General features: G+C 43.3%; 1 protein-coding gene across 2 annotated transcripts; it reads right to left on the reverse strand.

Annotated features, from left to right (window-relative positions):
• Positions 1 to 209: 209 nt before the first annotated feature.
• WBP11 (WW domain binding protein 11) lies at positions 210 to 11,476 on the reverse strand. 2 transcript variants are annotated; one of them, XM_023928664.2, is made up of 12 exons: positions 11,340 to 11,476; positions 10,231 to 10,348; positions 9,367 to 9,398; positions 8,637 to 8,730; positions 8,033 to 8,229; positions 7,031 to 7,164; positions 5,525 to 5,724; positions 4,521 to 4,715; positions 3,906 to 4,007; positions 2,709 to 3,023; positions 1,966 to 2,148; positions 210 to 1,314 (listed from the first exon to the last, which is right to left on the reverse strand). In XM_023928664.2, exons 2-12 carry the CDS (start codon positions 10,292 to 10,294, stop codon positions 881 to 883), a joined length of 1,950 nt encoding a protein of 649 aa, XP_023784432.1. In that variant the 5' UTR covers positions 10,295 to 10,348; positions 11,340 to 11,476; the 3' UTR covers positions 210 to 880. The 2 variants fall into 2 exon arrangements, with proteins under 2 accessions (XP_023784432.1, XP_086743809.1); XM_086887683.1 differs by having other exon boundaries at positions 11,184 to 11,400.
• Between the last annotated feature and the right edge of the window lie 1,615 nt (positions 11,477 to 13,091).

Genomic DNA, 13,091 nt, shown 5'->3' on the forward strand with positions numbered 1-13,091 from the left:
GTCTAGCTACCAATAAAGGTTAAAAGGGATAAAAACAAGAATACAGCAGAAGTTTAGTGGGGGAAAGTAAGGATATATTACTTACAACGTGATTATTGCTTTTCTTTTCCGAGGTTCTGAATGCCTCTATCGCCTCCCAAGGTGAGCAAAGAACCCTCCCCGCTCTCTACCTGCCTGCTAGTTTTACACAAATCACAGGGAAAGCGGCATTTTGATACACTGAATGTTTATTGTCTTTCACAAGACAAAATGAAGTTTCCCCAGCCAACAAAAATCCATCAAGATGATCATAAAGGGGATAGGGTGCAAAATTCCAGTGTACAGTATACGCAACAAATTACCTCCCTGACTACCCTGGAAGGAAGATGATTGATCAACCTCACTGCAACTAAAAAAAACATGATTATAAAATATTTACAGAAAAAAAACCCCAACAACAGTACAGAAAATAAAAACCGGACAACCATCTGTGTATGAAATGCTGCTAACACTTTTCTGGCTCCTTGAAAACCTGTTCCACTACCCTCACCAGAGCACTCAGGGTGTGTAAGGATTCAGGCAGGGAATAGTTACCCCTGTTCCCAGAGTATCATTATCTCCCTCCACGGAAGGGGGAGTACTCGAGGGGAGCAGCATCGCCTTCTTTACCGATTTCCTTTCACCAAGTGGACATGGTGGCTCTCAAAGGAGGTCCCAGGCACACCTCAGCTGCAGCGGTCTCTATTCACAGCACACTGGCAAGTTAACCTGCGGGTAGGGAACTATTTCCAGTCATGCCCTTTCCTTTTGTTGCTTGCAGGAGGACTTTCCCTTCTTCTCCCTCCACAGTGATGTGATCCATGTTCAGAGGGGCAGGAAAGCTGACTAGGACTACGACAGGTCACAGGAGACCTTCCATTTCTTTCATGAAGGCTTCATACACATCATCCTTTGTCTGTACAGAGATAGGGGCAGATGATCCAGCCTTAGGGGCAGCTTTGGTTAACGGGAGGGCAGGCTCATCATCTTGTTTTCTCTGGGAGGCAGCGGAAGCCCCTTTATTCTCGCGGCGCACTCGCAAGGCGGTGGGCACAAAGCGTGTGATCTCTGCCTTGGGGTTGGTGATCTGCGGCTTGGCGCTGATGGTGGCCGTGGCTTTCTTCTCTATGGTGGCCGCACTGGTGTCATCCGCCTTGGGCCGCTGAATCAAGCTGGGAGGGGCACTCAGTACACCAGGATTTGGAATGGGAGCTGGTGGAAAAAGCCCAGGTGGGGCAGGTCCTAAGGGAGGCACCAGAGGTGGCCGTAACATGCCTGGGCGAGGAGGAGGGATACCTGTAACAAGAAAAGCAAGCATGAGCTGTCTCCACATCTGGGAATTTCAAAATATTTGAGCAAAGAAGTGCACAGGCTCGGAACGTCAAGGACAAAAAGCAAAACAAAACAACCCCCAAGATGCAGCAGCACCGGTTTAAAAAAAAAAACAACAGTTTTCAAATCTGCACTAAATGCTGGGTTGAAAATGCTGCTCCTTCAGACTCTAAAAGCCACAGGAGTTTGTTTATTGCTCCCTTTTAAATTTAAAGTTATAATCTGAGAATAAAGTTTCTTGACAATCCATCCCACTGGAATTTCAAAGTTATCAGAAATGCCTGACCCGGGCACAACAAATAAATATTCGGATCTCCAACTCATTTAGTGAAGCATCATTACAGCACCCAGAGGCTGTTCAAAAAGAGTCCAGCAGAGCAGAAGTTAAAACTCTGAAATTCCCTTTTTGATGGCAGATTTCCTGCTATCAAACTATGCACAGCACTTACTTGTTATTGCACAGAATAATGTAACAGCACATAGCACAATGCAGCCACAGATGGGAACAAAGACCAATTGGCAGCCCATTATACCTCGCTGACTTGATCAACCCAGCCAAGACTGCAAAAACAAAGCAACAAGGGCCTTGGCACTGAAACAAACAGAAGCCCTTACCTGGTGGGGCAGGAGGGGGCAGACGAGGAGGAGGACCACGTGGAGGAGGACCTGGGGGCAGACCTGGTGGGGGGCCTGGGGGAGGACCAGGCGGTCGCCCTGGGGGAGGACCTGGTGGCAGCAGTCGAGGCAAAGGCCCACGCAAGCCTGGTAACCCAGGAGGTCTCAGGAACGGAGGAGCTCCTGAAAGCATTCATGAAACAAAAAAAATTTAATTCACAGTTAAAAATATATCCCAGCAACTATCTCAGCTAAGAATAAAGATCTTCAATGAATGAACGCTGTATTGCATACCTGCCATATTAAATAGAATTTCTAAAAATCTCAAGCAGAGGCAGCAGTTACACAGCTAAAGCATCTTCATGAAAGTCAAACACATCATGGAAAAAAGGTTCCTCCCCATATAATTAAGCAGTAACTGGTAACAGCTCCTGAGCTCAGTTTTTCAGAATTTAAAAAGATAAAAACCTTTCTCTGTGGCTTTTGATTTTTCCTCTGGCCTAAAAATAAGTACTTTTGCTCTTTCACTCCACTTCATACACTGGCTCTAACAAAGACAACCATCAGGAAGGCTACAGCTACAGGAGCCTGAGGCCTCAATCAAAAGCAAGGTTACAGCAATGATGATGTAGACAGGTTTGGGTAACTGGGTATATATACTCCATCTGCAGCACATTCTGCAGCTGCCAAACACCCAAACTGAGAACCTGCATCCTTCAAAGCAGAGTAAATCAAGTATTCACCTGGTGGAGGGCCAGGAGGAAGGCCGGTGGGTGGGCCTGGGGGTCTCAGTGGAGGGGCTGGAGGTGGTCCCAGCGGAGGAGGCCCAGGCATAGGAGGTGCCTGTATCTGAGCTGGAGGCACAGCCTGCGCACTCTGCTGCTGCTGCTGTGCCTGGGAAGTCGCAGTAGAAGACCCGGTCTCTGCAAGTGCTTCCTCACTGAGTTGTTGCTGCTGCTGTTGCTGTGATGTCTCTTCAGACTCGGAGTCCTCTTCCTCCTCCTCCTCTTCTTCTGAGTATTCCTCCACTTCTCTCCCTTCTTCTGGGATTTCCTGACCTGGATATGGAGATACACTTATAAAATCTCTCTACGCATAACATCTTTGTGAACAACACAGAAAACCGAGTACAGAGAATAAAATAAAAATAAGCAAAATATAAACCTTACTTCAAAGGGAAGAAATCTGACCACTTTTTACTGTTAAACATAAAATCAAAACATAGTAATAGAAAAATCATTGCTGTTCTAGAGAGAGCTCTGACAATAAGAAGTTATGTGTTACTCTGGGACCTGCAATTTGTACTGCCAACCCAAAGTGCTGCTATTTAATCCCTGCCTTAAGGGAGTTTGTGGAGAGATGAGGCAACAGGAGGCTGGGGACACAGTGCCACAATAAATATAATCCCCATGTCCAATAAACTTCTGCAGCTTTGAAAGATACTGGAGTTTCTTTTTAAAAAAACAAAGTTTGTTTTATTAGTTAACTTATCTCACCAGAAGGGTATTTTAAGGAGTATAAATCCTTACAAGTCATATGCTGAGCATATAGACAATGTCACCCTTTCTCTTTCACCAAGAGATTCGTATTTCATTTGAACAACTGTTTAAAAGTTAAGCAAGAAAAAGTTTAGAAGAAAAAAACAGTAAATTGCTACTCTTAACTTCAACTCTGTTATGCAAAACATACACATTACTTAAACAAAAAAAAATTAAAATAACCCACAAAACTAAAAAAAAACAACCAACAAAAGAAAAAAAGAACAAAACCCAAACTATAACTCAAAGACCTGACAAAAGCTGTTACTTTCAGCAGAGCCTCCATTATGACTGTAAAATATTTACTCTATAAAATAAAACCTGTGCAAAGTGAGCTGCCCACAGAAACCTTAACTGGAAACCTAATGGCATATCACCACATATTACATCCACCTTACTCACCTGCCATTCGTAACATCATGGCCTGGAGTGGAGTCAGTTCTTTCATGTTCTTTTTCTTCTTTCGTGACTTCCCAGGCATGTCTGCAAACCGAACACTGTGACCTGGGGAAAGCAGGGTACAGATAAGGGTGACAGGAGGTGGGAAGAAAGTAAGAAAAAACAGATAGTTATATAAATACCTGGTATGGATAGCTTATCAGTCTAACATAATGATGCTACTTAGATAAGAGGTCTTTCTGATTGTTGGAAGTTTTGCTAACCTAATACTCTCTGCTAACTGGTCCCAAGAAAATGAGCATGTTTTATACTGAGGTTTAATTTTGTCGGGTATCTTACCAATGATGCAATCAGTGCAATGATTATCAATGCAATGATTCAGGTGAAAAATGGCTTGTGGCTATAAGCTAACACATCTTTTAAGATAACAGGTTTATCTGAAAGTTGCTTCACTTCTAGATAGCCTCCTTCTGACCCATCTATTAGTAAAAATCCTTTAGCTGGAATTTAGGTGAGTTACTAAATAAACTAAATAAATTATATACACACCCTTAACTCTATCAAACAGTGTTTTTCTTTAGAAAAATCAACCCCTAGTCTCTCATTTCCCCTTCATACCTGATTTCTTTTCTTCACCACCTTCCCTCTCCTTGTCATTATCACGATGCAGGAAGTCCTCTCCTTCACTGTCTGCATCTGACCTATCGCTGTCACTGTCATCGCTGCTCTCATCGTGCTTATCTTGATCCATATCCTCAGGGTAACCTTCATCCTCACTAGTGCTGGACATGTCGTCATCATGGCCTCGTTGTCCTGCAGAAAGCAAAGCAAAGTATTAGGAAATGCATGAACTCCAAATACAAAATATTCTTTCACACCGGTGTATGTTTACAGTCACAGCATTCCCCTTAGCAAAAGCATGGACAAACTGTCATCCCTTTATTTTTTATCCTTTTTAAAGGATGTTCTGGAAAATCTGTGAGATTTCATATTAACCTGGTGATTAATTTGCACACCAAAAAAGTGAAGGCAACTGCTACTGCAACTCATTCATTAGTTTCTATTCAGCAATTGCCCACCACTGAAATATTTTGATGCTTTCTGGCATGAAATAAAGCTAATCCATCTAGTCACGAAAGTTTCTGGGGATGATACAACAACTGATGGAAAAAGAGGACATATGTTCTAGCAAATGCACACTCAGGGCTGGTTGTGAGTTTTGTAGTAGTTTTGGTTTGGGGGTGTTTATTTGATGGATTTTTTAAATAGAAGATTACTCCAAGAGTGATTGGGTTTTTTAAAGTTAATATGAACAATGTTTCAACACTGTTAAGGGTTCATTCAAAAAAATCTAGTCTGTGAAACCTAGTAAAAAAAAAAGTACCTGAGACATGTAATTAAATTTCAGCATTTAAAAATACAGCTGGTAGCAAAATTGCAGATATTATGAATATATCTGAATTAGCTCACAGGAGCAATGACTTAGTAAGAATCCTTCAAATAGTGCTAACACTCATATTGCCCAGAGGACACTGTCAAGGGCAAAGTGTATTCACAGCAGCACAATCCATAGTAAAACAGTGTTCAAGGAAAACCCCAGAGAGGAATAGGAAAGCCCTTACCTGCTTCAGAACTGTAAGAAATCTCCTCCTCTCGCCTTCGAGGAGCCACGTCCAAGGTGAAACCCACTTTGCGGCCATACATCTGCAGGACCTGAGGTGGGGGTGGCCCTGGTGGAGGCCCAGGGGGCTTCCTGCCTGGAGGTAAACGTGGAACACCAAGCCCCGGAGGAGGAAGAACAGAAATGGACCGAACTGGTGGTCTGGAAATAAGAAAGGAAATGAGAAATGTAGGAACACAATTAAAGCATACATGCCTTTAGTTGAATTATTTAGCCTTCTCTCACCACTGCTTATACAGACTTCTAAAAAGGAACATCAAAAATCCTTCTAAAAAGGAACATTTAAAAAGTATAGATTTGACACAAGGAGTTTACAACCTCATACGAAGATATGACTGCAGAAGATCAGACAAAAGCTCCTCTGTGTCTTGGGTTGCAAAGAAAGATGTAACCAAAAGTATGTAGTCTATTATCATCTGTTAAAACCAGAAGGGGCAGTGATCTTTATCTCTTCCATGACCCATCCCTCATAATTCCAAGGGGGTATCTCCTGTTAATAGGCCATTGAGTCACTCACTGCCTGACTGATAAAAGTACATCATCCCATTGTGAGATGCTCCACCCAGCGAGAGGAGGAGGAAAACTACACCCTTCTACACAATCACTGCTTCAACAGAACCACATTTGTCACTCCAGGAGGACTGCAACCATCATTTAATCAGACTGCTATCAAAAGCCTGACCAACAAGGTGTCAGGTTATATTCTGATTCCGTCAGAGGTTGTTTCTTTTTTTTGCACTACTGCATTTTTATATTTTCATTTTCCTAGTAAAGAACTGTTATTCCTATTTCCGTATCTTTGCCTGAGAGCCCCTTGATTTCAAGATTATAATAATTCAGAGACAGTGGGGGGTTACATTTTTCCATTTCAAGGAGGTTCCTGCCTTCCTTAGCAGACACCTGTCCTTTCAAACCAAGACACTCTGAAAGCAATTGAAGACAATACTAAAAAAAAATCAGCTATTGAATCCTACCACAGAAGAATGAAATAATCACAGGGTTAGTGAAAACAGAAGGCTATTCAGAAAGAAATAGAAAAAAAACTAGCACTAGAATGAAAAAAAAAAAAAAAGCAACAAAATAAAATCAAGCAAACTAGGAGTTTATATGAACTACTCATTTACACCGAATATGCCAGCAGGACAAAAGAACACACATATGGCCATTTAAGGGGCATTTATGTTCAAAACAGTAGGGCTCTAAGTTTTCCTGATATGAAAAAGACAAAAACAAGAAGGCATAATGTATAACTCGAAGAAATTTAAACAAAAATCTGCAATCATGGGGAAAGATTAGAAAGGGCTTTGGTTAAAAGAAAGCACAATTCACTCGCACAGAATTCCTGACTTCTACGAGTCAATATTACCTCTGCTTCTATCCCTAGCTCCTCTCCTATAATATGGGTGCTTCCTTTTTACTTCCCCTGGAAGTTTCTTTTTCCACTTACCCATAAGCTGATGTCTTCTTGAGGATAGAAGGTGGCTGAGCCCCTGGAAGGGGAATGTCCTGTATGAGGATGTTGGAGGGAGCATGAGGCATATCTGGTAAGGGGATACTTTCCACTTCAACATGCTGAGCATTCTGGAAGGGAGCAGCGGAAAAAAAAGGAGAATGGGTTACTCCCACAGAAGCTACTGCACAAACTCATTACTTTTTAAAGTACAGAACATATGGAACCTGCCTCCATTTGTCAAATGTGTCTGTTCTTAGGGTGTGTTATCTTTCAGCAGTCCATGCAAGAAATTTGGGAAAGTGTCAACAGTAAAAGCTTTCAATGCAAACCAAAGCACACGCACCCATGAAAAGCTTTAGTATTTCAGTCAAAACTCAGTCAGGTTTCCATCTTCTTTTGGACCTTCAGTCTACAAAATGAAGAGGCTGCAGAAAAGCATGGCTGTGCTTTTGTGCTTTTTTTTAAGTATTCAAGTCACAGATTGCTGCATGTTCCAAAGGAAGGGGGGGAAAAAAAAAAAAAGAAAAAAAAAAAAGAAAAAAAGTCTTACAGATCCTTGCATTTGCACAGCACTATGTTCTCCAGCACAGTAGGGAGGAATAGTAGAGAAAGATCTTTAAAGGAATGACAAAGGATCCTCATTATTTCCAGCAAGAGATTTAGCAGAAATTCATAGAAGTATCAACTGCACACTCACAGGCTTGCTCTCTCTTTAATACAGAAAACAAAAGGCTGACATTGTTGATTTGCAACACAAATTTCCCTTTCCTCCTTTCATGTTGAATGAGATCAGCGTATCAGACCCAAACTGTGACCTGACAATCACCACTGTCCTCACTGAAATGCTCTAATTTGAGGTACTAAGCAAATGAATATTTCATATGGGCCACATGATGCTGAACTCATGTAAATCTCCTTTCCTCTGTAATTGTCATACCTTATGAGCAAAGAGAATACGCTACCACAGTTACAAGACCCAAATACAGTAAGCATTACCTTGACAGCATCAAAATACTGGCTGAGTTGTGCTCTCTTTTGCTCATACTCCACTTCCAACTTGCGCAGTTCTTTATAGATGTCAGGATTTTCCTTCTCGTAGAGCCGCAAGATACGTTCAAAAGTCTCACGGAGCTTTTTGCGTTTATCCTTCAGCACCTTTTCATTAAGTTGTGGCTGCTGTACCGGGTTAAACTCTGATCCAAAGCAGCAAAGAAAGTGACAAAAAAATTTGCAAATTACTTGCAAATTACTCTACTGCACAACTATGATGAATGAAACTATTTCAAAGCAAGTTCCAATCCCTATTTTCAGGAAGTTTTCAGTCTTATGACAATCCCCTCCTTGAACTCTACATCAGCAGCACACACACACACACTACTCATTATTTTTATCGATCATCATCTGGGGAAAAAAATTCTCTCTGATGGCACTACAACACCTCAAATCATAATCAATCCCCAGATATTCACAGAACCCCCCCTTTTAATAGGAAAGGAAAAAAAGATTACTCTAGTTCAGTCTCCCCCATTGGCTGTTAAAACTACACTGTGCATCTACATAAACCACTGCCTAAGTCCAACACCTGCTACTTCTCACTCACCCATCTCATCCAATTTTTCCATGTCCCGGATAATCTGCTTTGGATCTTTCATCTTCAGTACAGCTGCTCGTACCATCATCCGTTGCTTTTTGTTCTAAGATCAGAGATCAAGCAGATAGAAAAGTTTCAGAGCAGAAAGACACAAAACATCTGTTACCCCTTTCTCAGTATTTCCAGTCTGAAGAAAAAAAAAATCACACCTCAGAATGCCCTGAAAACGTTCACCATGGCACAAATCAGCAGCAAATGTAGCTAAAACCTCTGGTAATTTTAATTCCACTACCTTGGAAACTGCAAATGCTGCTATCATTCCTTCACTCCAACTAAGACACATACAATCAACACAATAATTAACTGATAAAATACAGTAAAGCACATCAAGTGTGTGAGTCTCGGATGGTTTTTTGTTTGTTTTTTTGTTTTTGTTTTTGTTTTTTTTTTAATTTGGCTTGCTGCTTGCTCCTTTGCTTTGTTGTTTTGGGGCTTTTTAATTACTAAGTATTTCCAGCAATGTTTCAAAAATAATTGCAAGTTAAAAATTACCTGGGGATATGTTTACTCCAAACAGATTTCCATGTTTTTTTAACCTACGTGTTTGGATAGTATTTCCAAAGTCTGTCTTAGGATATTAACCAAAATATCCACAGTCTATTCATGGCCCTTTACAAACACACACATTATACACAGTATAGGAAATGCCAGCTAAATGTTCCCTAATCTCTTTATTTACCTTCTTTAATTCCCTTTTCCGAGCTTCCTTCCCTAGAAGGGAAAAGAAAAAGAAAATAAAAACTTGAAAGACAGAATCAAATTAATGAAGAACCCTTCCCTCATCAAGACTAGGGCTGTTTCTCAACAGCTCGCTCATTTTACAAAGACTTACTGTACCTCAGCTTCCCAGTGAGAGAGAAATATAGCATGAAATAGATTTCTATTTGTCTTTTATATAGAAAAAAAAAGAAAAAAAGAAAAAAAAGAGATACTGCAGTCTTCATGTCTCCAGAAGCAGGGCTTTTTCCATACAAAAAAGAACAGTAGGCAACCAAAGTCATAGTGATAGATGCAATCATGAAAAGATTGCTGCACAGAAGCTGAAATAGAGTAATCAGACAACACACTTTAAAAATATGTAAGCTTTGAGAATGCCTCTGAAATAAAGCATATCCACTGTGGGAGTCTGGATTTTCTTAATTCGCTGAGCATTGATAACACCTGGCATGTTACCAAAAGTAGAAAAAAACCAGTAAGCCAACTCCCCCATCTAACCAGAGCACCTGCAAAATTTGACATGGTCCTCAAATTCATGCCCGGGACAGATTAACACTGTCCCAGGAAGCAGCTTGCAGTTTATCCAACAGCAAAGTACAAAGGCCTTCCAACACTGATAACCAGTGCAAAAACAAGAGGTAAATACTTCAGAGGAGCAAAAGCATGAAAGCAAGCAGCCTCACCAGACAAAACTGAGATAATATTATTCAAGTTAGAGAAACTCGGTTCTGATCCAAAAAAGAGGATTCTGTCCTCAGAGACAGCTTTTTATCTGCTCCTCTAGGCACTCCCCATTCCCACCTGCTTAGCTTTCATGGATACTTACGGGCCTGGTCCGTGGGATTCATAAACTTCCCACTCTTGGTGGATGATGTAGATCTCCGCCCCATTTTGATGTTTTTTCTTCTGCCTCAAAAAACAAAACTTAAAAAAGAGGGAGAGACCTGGAAAAGATGACATGGTTTCAGGTCTTACACAGTGGTAGCTTGAGGATGCTTGTTTCTCTTCTATTAGCAAGTTACTCCCTCAAAGAGCTCAAATACCTTAAAGGTCCTCAAACCTGACTAGGAGCTCAGCACCTGTATCAAAATTTCCCTACGCTGACAATGTACTACTGTTTAATTAAGTACCTAATTATTACTACTTTAGTTGATTATAATTTAAACTAACTAATGAGTTATTATTCACACTACAACTCAAACCAAGAAGCTTTGTGCTTGCACTATGGAGGGGTACAGGGCAGGGAGAAACACATATTCTATTTTTCTAAGAGCGTATCAGAGTTTAGTTTCTCATTCACTCTCGTTAGGTGCTCTCCAGTTTTCACCTTTCCCTGTTTCAAATGTTTCCCCACAAATCTCCTCCCTTCCTCAGCATCCACTGTACTAGCAAATGTAGGATTATTCTGAAAAAAAAATATTTCCTGTCTTTAGAAATTTCTTCAACTTACAGATGACCACATAAGTGTCCAAACTACAGCCAGGGATGTTTCTTCTCTCCCTCCCCCTCCAAATCTACTTCCCTGCCAAAACACTTTGGCGGGTCTGGTTTTTAATTTTGCAAGACACTATCGCTTCTTTAGGTGGGAAGCTCACCAAACTGAGGCAGGAGTTACATTAACACCTCGTATACCCTTATTTCTAATATTTAAAGGCTAAAAGAAAAAAGAACAAACTTCCGAAACCTCTGTGTCACATCTTCTAAGTACTCAGACTAAAGAGTTTCAAAGCAACAAGCCAAAGGCCGAAGTAGAATAAAAAACCATAATAAATCACGCACTAAATTCATTATTCTTTTGGCCACGGGGAAACGGGGTAGAAAGCCCCGCCTCCTACTCCCGCCCGATGGAAGGAAGAAGAAAACGAGGCAGCGCGAACTGCCGCCTTCTCCTCGCCTCTCTTCTCCTGGCAGCCCAGCCCCGCCGCGCCCCCTCACCCCTGGGCCTGGCCGGGCCCGGCTCCCTCCGGCTGCAGCGGCCTCGCTCAGCCCCGCGCCCGCCGCCGCCGCCCCGCCGCCATCTTGCACCGGCACCGAGTGGCGGCGCGGAGCCGCGCTCCGGAAGCGGCGGCCCCAGCTCGATGCTTCCGCCGCCCCTCGCTCCCCCTCGGAGGCTCCGACTCTATGGTCGGACCCGGGCGGGGCGGCGGGAGGGCGGGATAGAGACGGAAACAGATAGAGGAGATGCTAGAGGTGCTAGAGACGATGGGGCAGCGCCCGGGCGGCCCCGGCGGGTTCTGGGAGCGGGTGGGCACGGGCGGTGCCGGCGGGGTGCGCCCGTACGGCCTCTGCTCCCTCACGCTCTCCGGGGGAGATCCCCCCAAGTGCCCCCCGTGCCCTGAAACAGGCTGGAGCCGAGGGCCGTGTGGGAAGGCTCTGTCCATGTGGCACAAATGCAAAGCGCGGCGGGAGCAGGGGCTGCCCACAGCCTGAGGTCTGTGCCGTGGTTTTCTGCAGGCTCGGCCTCACGGCAGCGCTGCTCCCCTGCTCCCCCTGCGAGCGGGATCCTGCGCCGGCTGCTCCGCCAGGGGACTGCAGGAGAAAAGTGACTGGGTGATGTTCATCGGCAGCTCAGATGTGTACGAAGAGAAAGGGAGAGATTAATTGATGTCATTGGGGACCACAGAAGTTGCTCTGCTACTTCTACACTTCCCACAGCCCCCACTGCGGTGAACTGGCGAGGCCGGCGAACGCTTGGTGGGAGCTGCTTCGTGCCATTGTCCAAAGTACAATTTCCGGCAAAAGTCCACAGCACATGAAGAGCCAGGATGAAGATGCAGGAAACATCAGTGTGCAAGCAATAAAATATGGGTGCAGGCTTAAAGAACTAGCATGTTGGGGAGGAGATGTAGGAAGGAAATTTTTCCCTGGGCAGGTGGCATCTGGGAGCAGAGGTGGTCAGATCTCTGGGCGGGATTTCTAGACTCCCTGCTCCTGGTGAACATACCATGCAACACAATGTTGTTATAGACTCAGTTGGCTAATTTGTAAGGATCGTTGCAGGATGGGTAAAAGACTATAAGCTATGCATCACATTAATGCCAGCACTTAGTCACAAACTGCACTAAGTCAAAGTCAAGGGGCATCCTCAGAGCCAAGGCTTCAGGAGCTCTCAGTGCCTAGGGAATCTTGCTAACCACATGCACAGCATGGTCATCCCCACCTTGCACCTCTTTGGCATGTTCTCTGTCTTATTCTTGTCACAGAAAGAATGTTCAGCCAGGCAGATTTTGGTTGCAACCATACTGGTTTTCCACATAGGTTTGGAAGCAGCTTAGACTGGTTTGGGCTGGTTTGCAGGTTTTTTTGAGGCTGTTCTTATTTTGAATACATATATCACAGTTTTAATCCTAAATCCTTTGTCCAGAGCAACAGCTTGAGCAAAGGCAGAATGCTCAAGAGGGTGTGATGGAAATTTGTGGCCATACACATCCCTGTCAGGTACCATGTCACTGTAGAGGTGGATGGCTGAGTCTCTGAAGATCAGCTGCACCCCACAAGGCTTGGGGTTTTCTGTCCTGGCAATACCAGGCTCAGTGGGGATAGTGGTACTGCTGCAGCCCTGACTGCTTTCTCCCAGCAGTGTCTGCTGATTTAGAGCACAATAGTCCTCCCACATTTTTCACTTGGTATTTCTGCCAAACTGAGAGGCAGCTTGGAGGAGTCTAGAGGGGGAACATCAACAGACTG

The sequence above is a fragment of the Cyanistes caeruleus genome, chromosome 4 (genome assembly GCF_971803275.1).
Source record: "Cyanistes caeruleus chromosome 4, bCyaCae1.hap1.1, whole genome shotgun sequence".
Lineage (NCBI taxonomy): Eukaryota > Metazoa > Chordata > Aves > Passeriformes > Paridae > Cyanistes > Cyanistes caeruleus.